General features: G+C 44.9%; 1 protein-coding gene across 3 annotated transcripts in view; it reads right to left on the bottom strand.

Moving 5' to 3' along the window:
* Positions 1-22790, bottom strand: part of LNX1 (ligand of numb-protein X 1) — a 163147-nt gene that overhangs the window by 18929 nt on the left and 121428 nt on the right. For all 3 annotated transcript variants that reach the window (XM_075566582.1, XM_075566589.1, XM_075566594.1), the window contains one exon: positions 21460-21694. In XM_075566582.1, coding sequence (XP_075422697.1) covers positions 21460-21694 — 235 coding nt within the window. The remainder of the gene's footprint in view (positions 1-21459; positions 21695-22790) is intronic.

Here is a 22790-nt window from a genome sequence, read left to right as displayed (position 1 = left end):
TACTAAAACTCTTCAGTGCTGGAAATACCTGCAATTGTATTGTATGTCTTTATTTGCAATGCATGGTGTACAAAGTGCTGCCGGGCTTTTCAGTGGTGAAGGGGGTTAAGATTTATAGTGAGTTCTAGCACACAAAGAGGGTTATTTATCCAGGTCTCCCCAATGCCAAAGGAGAGGGGGGGGGGGACGGGGGGTGTCAGCACCAAATTTATCATAATTTGGTGCAGTATTTATGCAGCAGTTTTGCAGCTGCGAGGCTTTGATAAATGATCCCCGAAGGATGTGTGTTAAAGGAAACAAAGGGTTAAAGTCACATGATTGCAGGGAAATGACTTTCTTTGACTGTGTAATTTGCATCTTAGGCAAGAGCACTGAAAGGAATACCAGATGTGGAATCTTAGGCCTGCAAGGTCGCAGAAGTTAACACTCAAGGTCACCAGGCACCAGAGTGAGTCAGTTACATTTGGTAATGATAAAATTAAGGGGAAAAAAATGTATTCCAGTTACTGGTAAAAGACCTTTAAAACATGGGAAATTAATAACTCATAAAGTTAACAACTCTCAAAAATGTGGAATTCTATGTTATCTTCTTTACCATTCTTATTGGTAATTTAAAAAACAAATCCAACATGACTCAATATTGGTCACTTAACTGGTAGCCAAAAGACAGAATGTCCACGTAGCAAGACGTGTCTGCATGAAAATGATATACAGAATCCATTCAATGTGCTTTTTGTTCGTAAGCTCACGAACATATTCAATGCTGCATTTCATAAACATGCAAATACAACAACATAATAACAGCTCCCATAAGAACTCTTAATACTGCACTGCAATTCACTGAACACCCAGTGTATGTGACTGCATCGCTCGTAAACCTTTGAGTGACCCATGACAATAGGGCAAGATCCTATTAAGTGGAACCCTGGTGGCCTCATGACGTTGCACCAATGTCATGGACATTTTTCACGTTTCATAAGCCTATAATATATATTTGCTTTAGTTGTACATGCAATGTCTTGTATATAATGTATATCCTGTTAATTTATGTAACTGTATTTGTAACCATGTATTTGTCATTATAACTCTGTGCCCAGGACATACTTGAAAACGAGAGGTAACTCTTAATGTATTACTTCCTGGTAAAATATTTTATAAATAAAATAAATAAATAATTTTCCTATTTGCTAGAGATGGCGACCTCAGCGTTTACTAAACTTAGATCACAATTACAACGACAGAGGACGTGCTCCTTTCCCATTCTTGATGTTGAGGGGCGGGCAATCAATGGGGCAATAATTATATTTGGGCAAGATTAGATTGTAATTCATACTTCAAGTAACCATAATATGGGTCTACAAGCTAATAAATGTATTTTTTTTTGTTTACCCCTCCCCCATTTAATAGCACGTTATATGCCCACAATAGGTTCTTATTGGATGCCATGTATTGGCCGACGAGTAACCTATATTTGATAGTGTGTTGGTAGGTGTTTCAGGTTAATAATAACTTCATTTCATATTGTACTTTTCTCCCAATGGTATTCATAGCACTTCACAATTACAGTATAGCATGCGGTAAGCAACATTGTACATAGGAATTTTACAGACACACTCCCTGCCTGCCCTGATAAGCTTACAATCTGTGTTTTTTTTGGTGCCTGAGGGACAGGGAGATAAAGTGACAACAGGATTTGAACCAGGTTCCCCGGCTTCAAATTGTTCTCAGAGTTAGCGCCTTTACTCACTGAGATGCTCCTTCAGCCAAGGTTGTGTTTGGGTCGCCTATGTGTCTATGTTTCTATGTGTCTATGTCAGGACAATATTGTTCTGGGGTATAAATATACAGAAAATATTATTTTCATTTGGAGATGGGAACTTTACATCACTTGTCTTTTGTAGAAATGTAGAATTCCACTGTTTACAACTTAAAATTGTCACTGATCTAATAAGTCATATAGTTGACTTCCTGGATGTGAATTTAAGGGCAGGTGAGGATGTCCAAATCCGTACTGAACAAAAATTAAATCCCTATACATTTGACTAAGTTCTTACAAAACTAGTAGCCACATGAAGTCTCCGATTGATGGTACTCTAACAGGTACATTTTTGAGAGCAAAGACAAATTGTACATGCATACAGGATTTTTGAGGATTTCACCACAACATATTTTTGATCATCTATAGGTGAGCATGTGGCCTGGAAATTATTTGGTTTAATCTTCACCAAGGCTTCAAATAAGGGATATAGAAAGGTTAATAAAAGCCCAACATTTGTCTTTTTTTAATTTTTTTTTATAAATGTGGCAGGTGATTTGTCTGAGAAATTGCAGAACAAAAAAAGGCATTTATCTATTGTGAACTGAATAAGAATGGGAAGATTTGTGAATTTGCGTTGAAATCTAGCGACGTGGGAACAAAAGCAGCATCTACTATATATTTTGGAAAGTTGTTTGTCTGTTCACTATGCATTTGGACACCTCTTAAAATATCGTAACCACATTTTGCATGATGGTTCCTGAGATCAAGGAGCAGGTGTTTGTCTGTTTGGCTACAATTCACAAATGACAGCACTGATGACATCACTAATGGCATGTTCCCATCACACAACACTCAAGCTACCACTTAATCTTGGTCACTCTGAAAATCCGATTTGCAACATTAGCAAAAAAACAGGAGCAGACAAATTTATTCAAGAGTGCGCGATTATTGTTTTAGACAAGAGTACAATGTCCCAAAAACACAAATTAGCGGTTTTCGATCGAACACTTCTGGACCTCAAAGGCAAAGAAACTATTATCCGTGGAGAATTCAGGGCCGGCCTTACCTTTGGCAGGGCCCAGGGCGGCATACCGGCAGTGGGACCCCTCCTCTTGCAGCGTAATTACATCGTGTTGTCATGGCAAAATGCCACATCGCCATGACATCACTGCGCAACGTTGTTGCATCGCCATGACAACACAATGCTGCAGAAGCCCGCTCCGCATAAGGTAAGACCTCCCCCAGCTATATACACATTTATGTGCACACCTCCCACCTCCCCCAGCTACACACAGCTCTCCCTCACTACCTTGGGGTGAGCAGCGGTGCGGCCCTGCGCTGGTTCGGGGACTCCCTAGCTGCCTCCTCCAGATCTCTGCTCTCGGGCATGATTTAGATCCCGGCGCCGACAGGAGAAGGGAGAGGAGGGAGCGCGGAGCCCAAGGCAACACCCTGCTCGCCTTGCCCTAAGGCTTGCCCGGGGTGGAGTTGTTGTTGTTGTTCTAGCAGGGAATTTCGCATTAAAAAACAAAACATTTGAGCGCATGCGCGAGGTTGGAGAGCATGGAGGCATAATCCTGTAGCTCTGTGCCCCTCTCCAACATAAATAAGCAAAACGGACGAATAACTGCACCAAATTACACCAAAAAAGCACAAACGCTGCACAATAACTCCAGGATGTCGAAGAAGTCGGCGAAAACCCCAGGAAAGCGGAGCTTACCGGCATATTTCGGCGAGAGCAGAGCCCGCAGAGCGGCCTCAGCAATGGCCCCCGCATCCAGAACAGGCTCTGAGTCAGAGGGGGAAGGGAACCAAGCAGAGATAAGAGCCTTGGCCAAAGAGGTGGGAGGTCTGGGGGCCCGGACGCAGGAGTTAGAAGTGAGGGTCGACGCAAACGCCAAAGCAATTCAAAAGGGCGCTAAAACAACGGCGGATCTACAGTCCCAGATTAATGAATTACGGAACCGGCAAGAGGACGCCGAAAACAGAGACCGCCGCAATAATGTGCGCCTTCGCGGAATCCCTGAGGACATAGTGGACTGTGAGGAATTTGTAGGGCGCTGGATGGAGCATATCTGCCCGGAGTCCCCAAAAGATAGGCTCGTGATGGACCGGTGCCATCGGGCATTGCGCTCCCGGCCCCAGCCCAGCGAGCTCCCCAGGGACGTTATAGTGCGTCTACATCATTACCGCACACGGGAAGAGATCCTACAAAAATCAAGAAATACCCCCTTCATGGCGTTTGAGGGAGCTAAGATTGCGGTGTTTCAAGATCTGTCACCCATCACACTGGCAAGACGGAGGGACCTGTGGCCTGTTACCAGGGTGCTAAGGGAGAAAGCGGTCCGGTACCGGTGGACGTTCCCCTTCGGCCTCATGTTGATCCGCAATGGGCGACCTATCCATCTAAAAGCTCCAGAGGAAGGGAACAAGTTCCTCCAGAAACTTGGACTCGGAACAGCACCTGGCGCTGTCAATGAGGAGCCTGAAGCTCCGGCGGTGAGCCCCGGGTGGAACACAGTTGGAAGCCCAGCCAGAGGAGGGGTCGCCTAAGGTGATAACTACTCTTCTGCCACAGTTAAAATAAACCCCCAAGTTGTAAAAGTTCTTAAAGGTTCTGGTTTGAGGTTGCACCAGCCCCCAGCGAATATGCTGACAAACTTTCCATATACCGGGGCTCCCCATGACTTTGGCCTGGTAAAAAAACAGTCCCTGTAATCATCCACATGGCGCTGAGCCCTAAGGAGGGAAAAGGAGACTGTAAAAAAATTCCGCTTACCAGCTTGAAAACGCAGGACACGGAAGAGGAGAGGGCGGGAAGAGCTCACCAAGCGGGAAAACAGACCAGGCAAGAGGAGCGGCTTCGGCTGCGTCTTCCTCGTGCGCCCGCCTATTCCAAAATGGCGGAGGAGGCGAGACGTCACAGGAAGGGGCGTCCCCAAAGGCGGCCATCTTGAGTGGGGCGGAACATGGAAGAGCATCGAAGGACATAGCGCACGGAAGTCGACGCGGTTCCGGCGGCGACAGCCGCACAGCAGCGGAGATTGGCGGCACATTGAGAGGGGAGAGAATCGGAGAGAGGAGCGCAGCCGGAGAGATGAGGCCGCGCAGAAAGCCGTAACGAGCCGCAGGGAAGAGCGGCACAGCAGCAATTAGAAGGAGGGAGGGGGAGGGAAGAGACAATTATGGACAATACGGGCTCTTGTAGAAAATTAGCAAGGGGAGTAAGAGAGGTAGGAGTAACCGGAAGATGAGTAGGCAGAGTAGCTGGTATCGAGTGGAAGTTTAGAAGAAAGGAGCTTGAGGAAGCGGAAGTAATGAGCTGATAGGGAGAAGGAATTGTAAGTGATAGGAAGAGGGTAGAGCTAGGAGCATACGGGAAAGGAAAAGCAGGGGGAAGTGTACGTAGAAGGGGAGGAGTTGGTGACGCAAGGGAAGGGAGCAAGAAGGAAAAGTAAGTGATAATAAGATGGGTAGAGGCGAGTGTACAGGGAGGAGGCAAGTTGTAGGACGCGGGAAGGTTAGGGAGGAGAAGCGAGAGAAGAGGAGAGGTGAGGGGAAGCCTAATGGCGGCAGAACATTTAGATAGAAGTAGGGAAAAAAGAGGAGAGAGGGGTAGCTAGAGGACAACAGGGAGCTCACGGAAGTTAGCTGTAGACGAGCAGAGTACTTAGGATGAGTGAGGCACGGCACACGCTGGAGCAGGCTAGCACAAAAAGGAGGGACAGGTCGAGCCAGTGGGAGCGAAGTTAGCCAAGTGGAGACAGGAAGTCCTCATAGGTTGAGAGAGGAATGCGGAGGGTCAGATAGAGGGCAGCACAAGAGGTTGGGGGTGAGGTGCAACACGGGGTTACTAGTAAAAGTTAAAGTTGTAGTTGTTCGTTCATTTAGGGATAACGGGAAGCAACCGGAGAGGGGCGGGGGGGTATAGACCTGCCCTGATCTCCACATGTGCTCCGAGTCGGGACTGGCTGGGTTTAGGCTAGTGGATTCCGACAAAGTCCCTTGGATGGGTTGGGCGGCAGGGGAGGGGGAGGGACGCCAAGAGGGAGTGCGGGAACCCCCTCCCGCCGAATACCCAGGGGCGAGGATCACGGGACTGCGGTACGGGTGCCAATGTCACGTGACCAATGTTTTGATATCTGTTTTTTCTTTGTTGTTTGTCTATATGTTCCCCTCCCCACCCCCCTTCTGTGTCAGCCCCCCCTGGATTTCAATCCCAGAGACAAACGCTTGGATCACGGAGAGAGAGAGGCGGGAGATTGATCGGCGAAGAAGAAGACAGGAGACAAGATACCAACTCGTCCAACAACGGCGGTTACGTAGATGGTTCACGATATACTGCTCAGATGAGTAATGAGATTATTATGATTTCACATAATGTGAAGGGGTTCAACAGTCCCGTTAAATGGAGAATTGCCTTTAGGGAATATAACCGTCGGAAGGCCGACATTATTTTCCTACAGGAAACTCATTTTTCCCGCGTAAACCACCCGAAATTTCTAGATAAGAGCTATAAAACATTCCACCTAGCATCTGCGAATGTTAAAAAAAGGGGCGTAGCAATAATCACACATAACAGGCTTGCCCTGACCATAGACAAACAATACTCTGACCTACAAGGTAGATTCTTAATCTTAACGGGAACAATACAAAATCAACAGGTAACACTAGCGTCAGTATATGCCCCGTGTGAACAAAACCCCGCTTTTTTTGAACAATTTTTTTCCATATTACATAAAATGGCTAAGGGAAATACCTTCCTCGCAGGAGACCTGAACCGCACATTGGACCCCGACCTTGACAGATGCACCCAACTTAACACAGCCCACAGACAGGACATATTAACCCTACGCAAGGGCCTTCAGGACTGTCAGTTGACGGATATCTGGAGAGAACAACACCCGGTGACTCGAGAATATACTTTCTACTCACACCCCCATGACAGATATAGCCGAATAGACTACTTCCTAGTATCAAACAGAGTGGTTCCAGTGGTGGGCCACACAGAGATTCACAAGATCTCGTGGTCCGACCATGCGCCTATAGAGCTGAGGTGCACGATTGTAGGGCTAGACAGACCCGGAGCAAACTGGAAGCTCAATGAGCTTCTTCTTAAGGCCCCCGCTACCGAAAGGGCGATACGTGACCGGATAAAAGATTTCTTTAGAGAAAACAAGGGAAGCGTACAGTCGCAGGCCACGCTCTGGGAAGCCCATAAGGCCACTCTCAGGGGGTTCCTTATGAACATAGCTGGTAAGCGGAAACGAGAGAAAGCATCTAAAATACAAGAGCTGCAGGCGAGATTAACACTTCTCACTGCACAACATTCCGCAGACAAAAATCAAAACACGTGGCAAGAATTGTTAGACACTAAGGCGGCCCTTAATTTAGTGTTATCATCCCAGGCCGAGAAGGAGTTAGCTTGGTCCAAACGCAGATTTTACGAAAAAGCCAACAAGCCAGATACCTTACTAGCCAACAAGCTCCGAAACAAGCTTCCAAACTTCCGGATAGCGGCAATTAAAACCCAGCAGGGTGACCTTACCTCCGATCCGAGACAAATTGTGGAAGCATTCCGGAAATGCTATGCTACACTGTACGATGGAGATAAGGTTACCCATAACCAAAAAACATCAGCTACCTTAAAGAGGTTTCTGTCTGAGGCACAGCTTCCGACCCTGGGCAGGGTTGAGAAGGAGGCCCTACAGGGTGATTTCACCCTGGAAGAGATCACAGAGGTAATTAAGTCCCTCAAACCAGCCAAGGCCCCAGGTCCTGATGGATACTCTAATTTGTACTATAAAATTTTTTGTAAGACCCTAGCCCCTCATCTTCTGAAGTTATTTAACGGGATCCTGGAGGGGGAACCCTTCCCGGCCCAGATGCTCCAGGCGTCTATCTCGGTGATCCACAAGCCTGGTAAGGACCCGGCAGACTACAAGAGCTACCGGCCAATCTCCCTGATTAATTCGGACATAAAAATCTTTTCCAAACTATTAGCAAACAGGGTGGGTAGTGTCCTTCCAGGCCTGATACATCCGGATCAAGTAGGCTTTATTGCAGGCAGACAGGCGGCAGATAACACCAGACGGATAATTGATCTGATAGATTTGGCAAAACAAAAACACATTCCGTCCATGGTGTTAAGTCTGGATGCCGAGAAGGCATTCGATCGTATCGATTGGTCTTACCTCCGAGAGACGCTGGTGGTGTTTGGGTTTGGAGGCCGCCTTCTTGAGGCAATAATGGCCCTATACTCAGGTCCCACAGCGAAAGTGCGGCATCAGGGCTTCCCTTCTGAGCTATTTAATATCCGAAGTGGAACTCGTCAGGGTTGCCCGCTGTCCCCATTACTTTTTGCCCTTTGTATCGAACCCCTCGCAGCCCTAATATATCAGGAATCCAAATGGGGGGACAGCATCACAAAGCTGCGCTATATGCAGACGACGTGATTCTGACTATCTCTAAACCGCTGACAACCCTGCCCAATGTCTTTGAGATCTTGGGCACCTTTGGCATGATTTCAGGGTTCAAAATTAACCAGGCCAAGTCCGAGGCGCTCAACATCAATCTACCTAAACCAATCGAAAAATTATTAGAACTAAATTTCAATTTTAAGTGGCAATCCTCCGCTATTAAATATTTAGGGGTATATATCACCAGGGATTATAATACTTTATATAAGGCAAATTTCCCCAAGATGATGAAGAAGCTCAAGGAGGATCTCAGGGTGTGGGCGGGGTACGGGATATCATGGTTCGGCAGAATTCATAGCGTGAAGATGAACTTACTGCCCAAAATGTTATATCTGTTTCAGACCCTACCAATACCATTAGTTAAATCTGAGATCCAAGCCCTTCAAGCTCACATCATCCAATTTATTTGGAATAAAAAACGCCCACGAATTGCAAAAAGCCTACTGACAAAACCAGTAGTAAAAGGAGGACTCTCGGTACCTTGCTTGATGGCGTACTATAAAGCGGCACAATTAGGCCAAATCATTCAATGAGAAGAAGAGTATAGATGTGTAGCACTGCCGCAATTTCCAGCTCCCAGTGGAACCGGAAAAATGATGAGGTAAGCACTAAGGTGCGTTAGTGTTGTTCCGTTGTCCCCTTGCTGCACCACCCTGCAATAAAACCTGACCTGTTGTTCAATTGAAAGCTTACCTCATCATTTTTCCGGTTCCACTGGGAGCTGGAAATTGCGGCAGTGCTACACATCTATACTCTTCTTCTTGCTGCATACTTACCTGGATGAACAGCACGCCCTGGATATCGAGGAGTCCTGCTAGCACCAAGGTAAAGGGCCATAGTGCCCCCACATATATGTATATGGTTACCGGTGCCTGTTATTACGTCCTATTTGGTTACTAGGAGGGGCCGTTATGGGGTTTCTTTCTGTGATGGTCAAGTGGACCTCACTAGACTCCTAGCCCTTACCTGACAAATTACCACATCATTCATGGACTTTCTCATGTTATCCAGTATTATCTACACATGTCATGGAGGAATTCTGACCGATTTTGACGCATCACAAACACATTTTTGTTTTATACAAATCATTCAATGGCACGCGGACCCCACAAACAGAAGATGGACAGAGCTGGAAAGGGAATGTTGTGCTCCAGTGGCACTTCATGATCTGATCTGGCTACCAAAACAATGCAAAAAAGGCATTGGGACACCGCTCTGTGCTGTGGCGAACTCCTTAGCGGTGTGGGAGACATCCAAACTGAAAGCTAACCTAACCTCACCTCAAACACTAATGACCCCCCTATGGGGCAATCCGGATTTTGCTCCGGGGCTGGCAGGCGATAAATTTATAAAATGGACGCAAGCAGGGTACAATCGATTAAAGGATCTGGGGGGTAAAAGATCTATCAAGACGTTCGATATGCTAAAAGACGAATCAAAACTACCAAATGTAGAGTTATTTAGATTCCTCCAGATCAGGGCATTTTATAACAAATTCCCCGTTCGTCCCGCACGAACTAATTTTGAACAGCTGTGTTCTATTCCAACGGACAAAAGGGGACTGACTTCTCGAATGTACAGGGAGGTAGTCTGTCCGGCTCAAGTGGACAACCCCCGACTACGATTCATGCGACAATGGGAGACAGAGTTAGGGGACACGTTAGAGGACAAAGAGTGGGACTACATATAGCAAGCGGCTGCGAAAAGCTCAATATGTGTCACATTGAAGGAGAACGCATATAAGGTCCTTATGCGGTGGTACCATACCCCAGCTAAATTATCCAAATTTGTCAGGGGTTATTCGCCGCTCTGTCCCAAACAGTGCGGGGAATTAGCTGACCTCAAACACATGCTGTGGTCGTGCCCAAGGGTGGCCCAGATTTGGGAAAAAATTCGTGACTGGCTGCAAGGGATTCTCGAGTTAGAGATCCCCCTGGACCCGTGGCTGTTCCTTTTGGGCAGGCGACCCCAGGACATGTCTAGAACGACACACAAATTGGTCATGCATTTCACGACCGCCACCCGATGCGAGATCGCAGCATTGTGGAAGCAGAAGGAGATCCCAATTATCCCCAAAATTAGGAACCGAATTTGGCACGTCTGCCAGATGGAACAGTTGACGAGTTGGGTCAACGACTCTGGCACTAAATTTCTAAAAGTCTGGAGCCCGTGGCTGGAACAAACCAACATCCCAGGGGTGGACGCCGCCTCAATTTTGCACTAATAATATGAAAATGCGTTCTCCTTGGATGTGATAGACGAGACACGGACGTAGGGAAACGTTAATTAGAGCCACCCAATAGCTACGCCGAGCAGCAGGTTTAGTAGAGTAAATATCCAGCCACTCGTCGTCGCTTCGACCCTTCTCCAGAGCTTCGCAAGATCGCCCCCCCTCTTCCCCTTCCACCACATGTGTCCCCTCCCCAGTCCTGTATGTCGTGTACGTCTTGTCTTAAATCCCTACATAGGGATCGTTTGGTGCTGTTAGTGTCGACAGCTGTTTTCCACAAAAAAGTGGATTGACCATAATGTACGCCCATGGGTGGTGCGTTTCTGTAGAGCTGATTTCCACGAATAAAAATGAAAGTTGAAAAAAACCAAAAAAAAAAACCATTTAATTATCCATTTATAAATCTCAGTATTTTTTGTTTATTTTTAAATGATATTTTTCCCGAGCAACGTCGTGTACTTTCAGCTAGTACTGTATATTTGACATTTTGTGGTGTTTGTTACTGAGCCTTTCACCGTTAGGCTGCGGTCAGGCAGGGAGCGGGCGCACGGGCGCTCGTGCGCTGCACCCTGCTCGGCCGGGTGATTTGTGGCCGGCTAGGTGTGCACTCGTCTGGGGGCGTGGCCACGAAGTCACGGAGCTGGTTCGCCCTCATTGGGCGAACCGCTCACGTGACGCGCTTGCGAGCGGCAAAATCAAATTTGCTTGCTCTGCAAGCATCTACGCGCCGAGCATGTGCAGGCGCTTGCTCATGCTGGCCACACACATTGCCGCAATGTGTTTCAGAGCGGCCTGCGTGAGCGCGCCCGCCCGCTCAGCGCCACCCTGGCCGAGGCCTTAGACTGTCAAGCAAAAAAAAAAAACATTACTTCTGAAACAATATTTAAAGGACAGAGTAAATATATAGTTTGTTTTTTTAAGTTCCCTGCAATTTCACTGTCTATTGCCCTTTTAAGATTAGAAAATTACTGCAGTGCAAATCCTCTCAGGACTGAAAACTGACCCCTAACTCTCTAGTGTTTTCTTGCCTTGTAAATGACATTGTAACAGTTCTCAATGTGTAACCTGAAATGTAAGAATAGTTGCGCACTTAACAAAAGTAAAAAACAGTGAAACATTGCGGTTTTTGTTCCCAAAAGCCCACATTTTCTATTTGCTTGGTAGGATGAGGTAATCAGGTCTCAGAATTGTTGGCAAACGGCATAACCTAGGAAACTAAACTCTGCTTACCTCATTATGTGTAAAATGGCTGCAGAAGTGCTATGCACGCAGAGGGATTATTTTCTTTATAAAATACTAACCAAACCTACACGCAATGCAACCATTTCACAGACAATATCCTAGCCGTCTTGGTTTCCTTTTTTGTTCTCCCAGGATTTACAGTATATACAAATTTATGCTGCGCAAAATTGAGGAAACGTTTCAATCACTGAATTCACAATAAGACCAAGGAACCAGCTCAGCTCTTTGTCAGCACTGATATCTTAAAGCTGCAGTTCAAGCTCCCATTTTTTTTTAGTTTTTTTTTTTTACTTCAATAGTTTCATGTGGGCAATCTCTACTTACCTAAAGAACTGCATAGCTGCCAGTCCGTTCGTTCTCCGTCTATTGATCGGTAAAGTTTGGCGACATCTTTAAATATGGGGAATGTAAATGGTTGCTATAGCAACAAGCATGCTTTTAAAAATAGAATACAAGAAAATTGGTTTTTCAAAGTTGTTTTTTTTAAAACAGAAAATGCTAAAAGTATTTTTTCTTACTACAGAACAGATTTATTAAAAAAAAACACACATGCAGGATATTGCTTGAACTGCAGCTTTAAAGCAGCGTACAGTAAATACAAATACCACTTGAGGTGCATTTGCATGTCTTTGCATGTCTGCACCCCTATCGCTTAGCAAACACGGCTGCCAGGGATTCTGGGTAATGATATGTAAATGAGCACAGCGGGTCACTCTTTAAGGCAGCAAAACTTTGGACCAAAATGTTTACAGCATTTGAAGCAAAGGGGTCCCCTGGAGCTGAACCGCTCTGTTTTCAGGTCTTGAGTCACAGTTTGAGGTGCTGGGACATACAATTCAAACACTATAAAAAAAATGAATAAATAAAAAGAACAAAACTGGCAGCTGGGATTGCTGCTTTAAGCTGGGAGTGATCCAGGTGCAGGAAGCACATGTCCACTCCCACCGAGTTTTGGGGCATCTCACTGATAAAAGTCAGTACTTTTCAATTTTCTTTTGGAGATTAATTCTAAAATGTCCCTGATTTTTGTCCTTTTTGTCCAATTGTCTCTGATAATTACAATGAACATTCTCGTAGGATTCATCTGCTTCTGAAGATGATAAACCTTTTATTGTTGTTGTGTTTGAGGGGTTAAAACGACAGACAAGGAAGCCTTCAGGATGAGTTAATTAATGGCAGTAAAACGTCATTGGATGAACGCAAGGAAATACATAAGTATTTGTAGACACGTGACACATGTAATGGCACTGGATGGCGTGCTGGCAGGGAAGTTGTGGGCGGCCATTTTAAACCAGCGAAAAGCCACTGGAAAAAAAAAGAGCTTTTATCTCTGTAACCTTGGAGATCAATGCAATCGTGTACCAGTGGTCAACACAACCAGGAGTATATTTTAAACAAAACTCACCCAGTGTGAAGGACGTATACCTGTTTAAAATAGTTTGTATTCACTAAGGCTGTGCTTATAGTGCCGGTGACAGCGACACAATGTCAAAATAAATGCATTGCCGCCGTCGCGTGCGCTTATAGTAAGCGCGACGCGACGGCTTGGTCGCGATCGCTGGATGTCATCTCAATTTGATTTTTACATCGACCGTAGCCTGACGTCGCCATCACCGGCTCTATAAGCGTAGCCTTAGAATACTAATACACTTACATATTGTATGCTAACCCTATTGTAAAACTGAAATATTCTCTAAAAGTGTAACAGTGTTTCCCCCACCCAGTGGGACATTTGGCCATTACTGACCGTGTGGTACATGATACTTGCTGGTAACAGGAGGGCAGAGTCATTCGTTGGTGGTATTGGGGACACAGGACTAGGCTTCAGGGGTTCATACCCTACATATTCTTTAGCAGCGCAGTGCCTCCATTTGCCGTAGGCTCCAGGGAACTGAAGATGATCTCCCACGGTAGAACCGATTACCTCTCCCCCCCAGTAAGGTCACACACCAGGCAGGGGGTATAACAACAGGAATGGTTTATTGTCCTCACTGTACAGCACAGCACATGGCAGGGTTCTGCCCAATACAGCAACTATCAGCTACTCACTGAAGGATGGTCCCTGGACCTTCGCTACAGGCCAAGGGCACCCACAGCAGTCCCAGCTTTTCCATGCCCCTCTATCAGGGGCAGAGGTATGGTACACACTCACTCTCCCCCAAGTGGAAGAGGACTAGAGAAGGCCCAATAGTCAGGCTCTTGACTGTGTGACTTGCCCCTCTCAAGCGGGTAGAGGCACTCCTGAATTTGGGCGGCATTGTCCTTAAGTACTGCCAGGAGGAGGGCACCAGGTCTGTCCCATGATTGGTCATGCCCAGGCCTGATGTCACCACTTCCCGCTGTCACTCAAGTGCAGCACCAAGGAGGGGGAAAACCCCATATCAACTACTGGCAGCCTGGAGTTGTAACACGGCTTACTGCCAGTACAAGGATAGAATAGTAGCCCTCAGGTGACCTGGCTACAAAAGTAAACCAAATAGTGATATAAAAGTGTAACCCTGCTTCCCCCCCTCCCCCAGACTCTACGGTTGTGTCTAGGGTGCATGAGGGCAGATTACATGCGGTGTGGTGCGTACCTGTGAGGAACAGGAGGGCCTGAGCTTCCCGCGATGTTGTGGGGGAGCCAGGACCGGGCTTCTGGGGTGGTAGCCTCCATGATCTCTTAATGGTGCAGCACCTCCATCTTTTATACTCCCAGGAATATGGGACATGACCGGTATAGAAGAACCCCTTGGGTCCCAGGGTAGTACTTTCCAAGTCACACACAGTCTTTACGGATGAAGAATAGTCTCTTTATTTGACAAAGCAACAATATCCCAACGATAAGGGCTTCCAACAGCCGCAACACAATAGCCAGTACGGGTTACACGCCACTCGCCTTCGCCCAGATAATTCCTCCTCTCCTTCCCTCCAAGTCACTCCTCCGGCAGGATGGTCTGAGCTAGGGCTTCAATACCCCGTGGCCCACCCCCGAGTTTAGACTCGCGGTGCTCTTGGATTCTCCCCATCACCCCTGGCAGTGGGGTGAGGGCATTGGTCCACCAAGTCTATAACTCTATCAGCTCTACTAAAGGACGCTGATACTTTCCGCTCTCCTTTCACCTGCACTCTGCGCAGGGGAAACCGTAGTTCGCTTCAAATCCTCGGACCGATCCGCAGGATTTCTTGACTCATGGCCTGTTAGCGGCACTGCTTACTCCCGGCATAACTAACCGGCAACTCCAGACTCTGACTAATCCGAACGAAGAACCACTACTCACCGGAGTTGGCTGCTAAATATAGAGCTAGCCCCGCCCCTCGTGATGTCAACAGGACCTCCCCTCGTGCTCACGCCTGCAGCAGAGTCCAGGCCTGCGTCTATCATTTAGGATAAGGCTATATAGGGGGAAAACCCAGGATAATTACTGGTGCCTGATCTTAACAGGACTTATCACAGCAGAAGGAAGATAGGTATAGCCTGTGCTGTTTACAGAGGGCTACAAAAGCATCTTGCATGATGTAGAATAGTGTGAAAATCAGCCAAGGCTTTCTCCTTTCAACAAAGGACAATGAATTATGTAGAAATAGCCGTGTTAGTCCAGTTGCGCTAGTGCAGAGTAAATGAGTACGTCAGGATTAGGTGATACCTTTATTATTTGGACTAACAATTGATATTTTAATTAAAGCTTTCCTAAAATATCAATTGTTAGTCCAAATAATAAAGATATCACCTAATACTGACATACGCATTGATTTTGCACTGAGAAAGGATAAGGAACGCTGCTGTAGATCAGTGATCAGAAACATTTGACTCCCTGTTGCTATGAACATATGCACGATAAAACCTGTAATAATATTTGCCTAGAGCGCCATTTATACAAGTCCAGTCCAGTCATTTCTAAAATAGTGTCAATAAACATTTTTCTTGGTGACGGGGGCGTAATCCACGTTGCGTTGTGCTGTTTTGACAGATAGATATTCTGGAATCTGTTAGCATGCTTTTCTTATGTGGTCATTTTTACATTTTGGTTCTCAATAATAATTGGCAGAAAAATCTATAGCTAAAACAGAATTATGTGAGCATTACAACTACTTGATCTGTGAACTAATGGAGCCCAATTAAAGATGAAGGTAATTTGTCATTGATGTTTTTAGACACAATACATTTCTATTACGAGAAGGCTATTGGTTTTCAAATAATTTTCTTTGTAGCTTAAATTATCCATATATTTGCTGCTCAGATTTACACGGCACATTGGGACATAAGTTACTGTACAAACACACAGCTGCTTCCTGGAAATTAGAAAAAAAACAAAAAAACATTCTGGGTCTAATAAGAAAAAGTTCTAAGAACACAGCAAGTTCTTTACTGGAATGTGTGCTGAACATCTGGGCAGAGGCAGACACGTGTTACTGTACAACCCTTCCTCTGCTAGATGCCTAGGAGTACAGACCGTTTGCAGTGGTGGTCTTCATCATAGGTTGGTGAGCAGGACACACACACACACACACACACACTTCATTTTATATATATATATATATATATATATATATATATATATATATATATATATATGCAAATATAGCTGTATGCTCATCTGCATGTCTTAGGCAGGTCTGCAACCCCGCCTTTCCCCATTATCACCCAGCATACAGCACTTCCACTGCAGCAAGGGATTCTGGGAAATGACATATATATATATATATATATATGTAACCCATGTTCCCCCCCCCCCCCCCCAGACACAGATGGTTATCTAGGGTGTAGTGAGACTGGCTACGTGTACTTGGGTGGTGCGTACCTGCTTGGAACAGGAGGGCCTGAGTCTCTCACGTTGGTGTTGGGGATAACAGGACCAGGCTTCTGGGGTAATTGCCTTCATTCTTTAGTAGTGCAGCGCCTCCATTCTCTATAAGCCCCAGGGATGTGGGGTAGGACCCTTATAGAGAAAGAACCCTGGTCCCAGGGTGAATGCTCCCGATCACACACAGTCTCTGGGTAAAATATCAGCAAGGTCTTTATTGTCTGGCAACACGGGGAGGTAGCCCACAGCAGTTCATGCAAAGTCACAGTTCATAGGAAGCAGTTCTCCCTAATGTACAGGCCTGTTCTCTCCTCTCCTTCCCTCCAAGTAGGCTTCCCAGCAGGATGGTCTGTGGGGGGCCTCCACACCCCTATGCCCACCTCAGAGGGTATCCTCTGGGTGGGGATTGATTCTACCCCTCACCCCCTTAGTTGGGTGAAGGGCATTGGTCCACTCTGCTGCTGCTCACTCTCCCAACTCGTAGGTTGGTCTCCTTACTCTTTCTTCTGTACATAGGACAGAACATCACTCCTCTCCTCCAACTCCCAGGACAGACAAGAACCAACTGTCACTCACAGGAACTGGCCACTAAATAGAGTCAGCCCTGCCCCTCATGATGTCAGCAGGACCTCCCCTCTGTCTAGGCCTGCACAGAGTCAGAGGGCCCGCCTCCATCACTCCAGGCAGGGCTTGAAGGGGGAAAAACCCATGGTTACTACTGGCGCCTGCCCTTACCAGGGCTTACTCCAGTAGGAGAAGGATAAGTAGCCCGCTCTTACTTACAGGGGCTGTATATATATATATATATATATATATATATAGCAAATGGAATATTACAAATGGATATATATATATATATATAGATATATATATATGTATATATATATATATATCTATATATATATATATATATAGCAACTTGAATATTACTGTATACTCATTTGCATGTCTTAGCAGGTCTGCAACCCTGCCTTTCACCATCACCCAGCACACAGCACTTCCACTGCAGCAAGGGATTCTGGGAAATGACATGCAAATGAACACACAGTGCCACCTTTTGCTTCAAAACCATTAACATGGTTCCCTATAGGCTTAAGCTTGCTGCATGGCCACAGCTTTGAGTACAGCCAGGGTTAAGATGCATAGCGAGTAAAGCCACCCACAGACAGCTGTTTCAACCTTAATTGGTCTTATCAGTGTGAGGTTGGTTATACTTGCAGGATAGGTTTTACCATACTTAATTAAGTAATGGTGGGTATGTCATTTCCCAGAATCCCTTGCTGCAGTGGAAGTGCTGTGTGGCTGGGTGATAATGGTGAAAGGCGGGGTTGCAGACCTGCTAAGACATGCAAATGAGCATACAGTAATATTTCCATTTGCTATTTGCTTTGCTGTGGACGGTTTGTGTCACTATTTTTTACCCACCATAACGTGTGTGTGTGTACTTGGCTATTTTTAAGAAATGTATTAACAGATATGAAACTGTCCTATAGAGATTGGAAACCACATTTTTCAGACAATAGAGTGAGGAGACAAACTGATTTGCTCAAAGTCACACTGGGCTTCTCAAAACAAATACGAAGAACAAAGTATTTCAGCCAGACGTGAAGATAAATAATTTCTGTTATTAGACAAGAAGAAATTGAGTAGGAAAAATAGTCCTGCTTTTAAATATCTATTTTGTAGGCTATGTTCAAATCTCAAGTAGTGCTCTTTAAATGGCTATGCTTATTCCCTTCAAGAGGTGTGTTCGTCCGGCACTCAAAAAAAGTCAAAGTAACAAGTACATTTATACAAAAGTGATTAATTTAATCTAAATCCAATAAAAACACAAACGGCATCATAAGAACAAAGTGAATTGACACAATATTCCTCCAGAAAATGGCATAGCAACGCTGGCGTTTCAAGTTTTCCAAACAGGAGGAACAGGACCTGGGGCCCAGAGAACGCCAGCGTTGCTAGGCCATTTGCTATAGGAAGTGTGTGTCAATTCACTTTTTTCTGATGATGCTGTTTTTATATTATTATTGGATTTAGATCAAATTAATCACTTTTGCATAAATGTACTTGTTGGTTTTACTTTAAGTGCCGATCCAACATACTTCTTGTAGATTTTTTCTGTACCCAACTGAGGGGGTGCAGGACCTGAGCCCCAACAGACAACTAAGTCTTCTAAAACAGGTGAGTTCAAGATATGAAAGTAGTGGGTGCACCAACAGTTCCGGAAAATAATATAAATCCATTTCAATTAATGAATCATATAGGTACAACTCTAATGTGGAGTGGGTATACTATACTACTAAGTGAGTGACCAATGCTTAATACTTCTCAATTCTCCTGAAGGCAACAGTCACAAAACGATGTTATCACTTCCCTGTAACTTCATTGGAGAAAAATATAATAAAATATAATTTAATAAATGTCCAGTTCAGTAATTTCTAAAATCCTGAGTAGTAATAATTACTTCACTAGATCTTACCCAATCCTAGAGCCACCTAGATTCTTTAGTGGCCTGTCAAACCGCTGATAGGAGTCCAAACAAGAACAAAAAAGGCAAAAGCAGCGCACTGCCCAGGGAGCCAGGTGGTATAAAAATATGAACATTTATTGTCTATTAAACATTACGAAAAGGAGGTGTGAAGCCTCCTACACGTTTCGCACAACAGAGTGCTTTATTGATACAGCACTTTGTCGTGCGAAATGCGTAGGAGGCTTCACACCTCTTTTTGGTAATGTTTAATAGACAATAAATGTTCATATTTTTATACCACCTGGCTCCCTGGGCAGTGCCCTGCTTTTGCCTTTTTTGTTGCTGTTAAAACAGGTGAGTGCAGGTTCCCAACATTCATATGTTTATTCCCTTGCCATAGGAAAATTGCAATGTTCATTTGATCCCCCTAAATCGGTGTTCAGATTGTATTATGTGGTTGCGAGCTCAGGGACAGAAAGGTGTTGCACAAAGTATGAGAGATGGAAGGTCAGGAGATCAGTTTCCTAAAGGGGAAACGGTGGTACAACAACGATAAGAATTGCAAGGGAGGCTAGCAATGCCGTGCAGAGCAAAGGATTTCACATGACCAAACATCATTATTAGCTCATCCAACCTGAAATAAAAGCTTTGAATATACTAGCCCAGGGGTAGACAACCTGTGGCTCCCGAGCTGCAAGCGACTCTTTCAGCACCTACATGAGGCTCTCCTCACTGTGCTGCTCTTGGCTGCTGGGGGGTGGAGGAGGGGGGGGCAAGCCAAGCACTGGTCGGGACTCTTGTTGCCACACGGCATCTCCATAGCTGCTGGCCAAGTGCAGCACAGTGAGGGAGAGAGGCAGCAGCTGGGGAGAAGCAACCCAGTACAGTGAGGAGAGTGGCAGGCCCAATGGAAGTGTATGCAGGCCCAATGGACAGTATGTATGTGTGTGTGTATTGGGGGGTGGGTGGGGTGGGGGGGGGGGGGGGGGTAGTGTGTGTGCATGTATTTGGGGGGGTAGTGTGAGTGTGCATGTCTTTGGGGGGATAGTGTGTGTGTTAATGTATTCGGTTGGTAGTGTGTGTGCATGTATTTGGGGGGGTAGTGTGAGTGTGCATGTCTTTGGGGGGATAGTGTGTGTGTTAATGTATTCGGTTGGTAGTGTGTGTGCATGTATTTGAGGGTGGGGGTAATGCATGTGTATGTATTGTGTATTTGAAAATGACAAACTGTTTTGAATGGAAAAACAATGAAAAAAAAAACAAAATAAAGGGACTTATTCTTGTGAGATGCATTTTATGCCCCACATATCTTTGCTTTTCCCTAATTCTGACTAAAGTAAGTTTGTTGTATGTTAATGCTTATACAGCATATACCTATTAGTGTGTGTACGGTATATGTATGTGTTTGTGGGGGTGTAATATTCATGCATGTGTTGCGGCTCTCGGGAATATTTTGGACAAAGACATTTTTTATAAAATGGCTCTTCTTCCTTGCGAGGTTGCAGACCCCTGTACTAGCCATATCCTGATATAACTTTACCGAGAACCTACTTTAAGGAGTGATTCAGTGCTCTGTACTTGTAAACACTTTATGTATATTCCAGGTATATATAGGCACAAACATGGATGCCCTGCATAATGGTCATCTCTCCAAAATGTACCCGATTGTTTCAAATGGATTGAAACCAATAGAAGAAGTTCAGGTCTATAAGCGTCATTTCATTAGTTTGAAAAGATGATCATAGCAAGAAAATGAAGAAAACTAGTGCTGCTTTGACAGATGATGTTGAAAACTCAAGACATAGTACAGGCATACCCCGGTTTAAGTACACTCGCGAGTAAGGACATATTTTCAATAGCCCCATACCCCTATGTCCGTACGCTCGCTTCGCGAGTACGGACACGTATTCTGCCCTACAGACCACCATAGTAGTGATGCGCTGATTCCCCTCGCCCAAACGGCAGCTCACGCATGCGCCTGTCAGCACGTCCTGAACAGCAATACCGGCTCCCTACCTGTACCGAAGCATCGATAAGTGGGGAAAAAAGGTAGTGCTTCACTTTAAGTACATTTTCGCTTTACATACATGCTCTGGACCCATTACGTACGTTAATGCGGGGTATGCCTGTACCTGGCATTGATAATGCCAGGTAGATATAAATACAGAAAATTTGCTGCACAGAAAGATCAAGTGACGACTCAAAGGTCGCAAGGAGATGGCACTGGGATTTGAACCGGGTCGCTCACATCTTGCATCACTGTCTTTATCAGCCCTGTAACTCCTTCCTGTACAATTTTGTCCTGGCTGCGGCCCCGCACACATCCAATTAGGATAACAAAAACATACTGTAAAGCAAAGTTCTTAAGCCAAGTCTGGCTTGAATTAGGACACGTCAATGTAGTGAATAATAAACCGAAAGGAGAAAACAGCCCAAGAAACATAAATCTTTCCACCCACTCTCCTAGAGCAGGAGGGATACATGTCTGAACTTACTGAGGCAGCTTCAACCACATGGCCCAGGCAGGAGACCATTCACTGCTCTCAGGGCCATTCGGGGTGGAATCCACACACAGGGCGTTGTTGCTGAGGTCCTCTGGGGGCTCGTATTCTTTTGTTTCCAGGGCTCTGAGCACCACTGAGGAGGAAGAGGCGTTCTTTAACAAGGATACAGCCTCGCTGCGGCTTACTCCCCTCAGGTCTATGCCGTTGACGTTCAGTAAAATGTCACCTGTGGGACCGAGATGACAAGACGTGTCATTACTGCTCCATGAAGACATTGAAAGAGAAAGTTTACATTTCCCTACCTGTCTTAAAGCTGCAGTTCAGTCTTTTTTTTATTTATTTTTTTATTTTTTTACTTCAATAGTTTTATGTGTGCACTCTCTAATTACCTAAAGAACTGTATAGCTGCAGGTCAATTCGTTCTCCATGTCGAAATTTGGTGACATAATTAGTGAAGGGATCTGTTTATATTCTGCTTGTCTGTCAGTGGAAGCTCATGAATATTCATGAGCAATCCTGCACTGACATGTGCTAGAGGGAGGGCAGGGCTGACAAAGGGGTGTGCCAGGGCTTGTGACAGGACATGTTAAAATAGAATACAAGAAAATTGGTCTTTCAAAGTTGTTTTTTTAAAAACAGAAAATGCTAAAAGTATTTTTTCTTAATACAGAACTGATTTATTAAAAAAAACACACATGCAGGATATTGACGAAACTGCAGCTTTAAATGCGTACTTCGCTCTACTTAATACATACTGTATATCTTTTTTGATTATGAAGTATATTAAAACAAAAACTGTATGTCATCTAAATAGCTAAATTTAGATTGACCACGTTTTTCATTGTTGTTTCCCCGTAGAAGTATAAGGTCTGTGTAACAACATGCTTAGTTTATGATTACCAGAATAATTTTGTGAGGAACAGCACATTTAAACTCTTCCTTATTCATTGTTAAAAAAAAAAGTCATTGATTCATAGTAAGTGCCATTCTTAACATACAATACCACTGAATTATATAAAAGAGAGCACAGGTTTCAAATGAAGTTGATAAGAGAACATGTTTCTTCATGGTATCTCACATTATATATTTTTTTATTATAACAACATTCTCATAACCAGTCTTTCTGCCTCCTTACCATTAATGCTGCAGAAAAGGGGATTACTTCTTTACTGTAGTTTACTGTCAGTCAGAACTATATTTTTTTTCAAATCAAACAAAGCCCCCAAAACTGAACAAGTTATAACCCCTTTGCGGTCAGGGGAGCCTGCAATAAATTGCAGAACAATGTGTTGCAGACATCTCTGACAGCAAACAGGTTAACG

The sequence above is a fragment of the Ascaphus truei genome, chromosome 1 (assembly GCF_040206685.1).
Source record: "Ascaphus truei isolate aAscTru1 chromosome 1, aAscTru1.hap1, whole genome shotgun sequence".
Lineage (NCBI taxonomy): Eukaryota > Metazoa > Chordata > Amphibia > Anura > Ascaphidae > Ascaphus > Ascaphus truei.
Note: the sequence above shows the minus strand (reverse complement) of the source record. Positions and strands in the feature narration are given on the sequence as shown.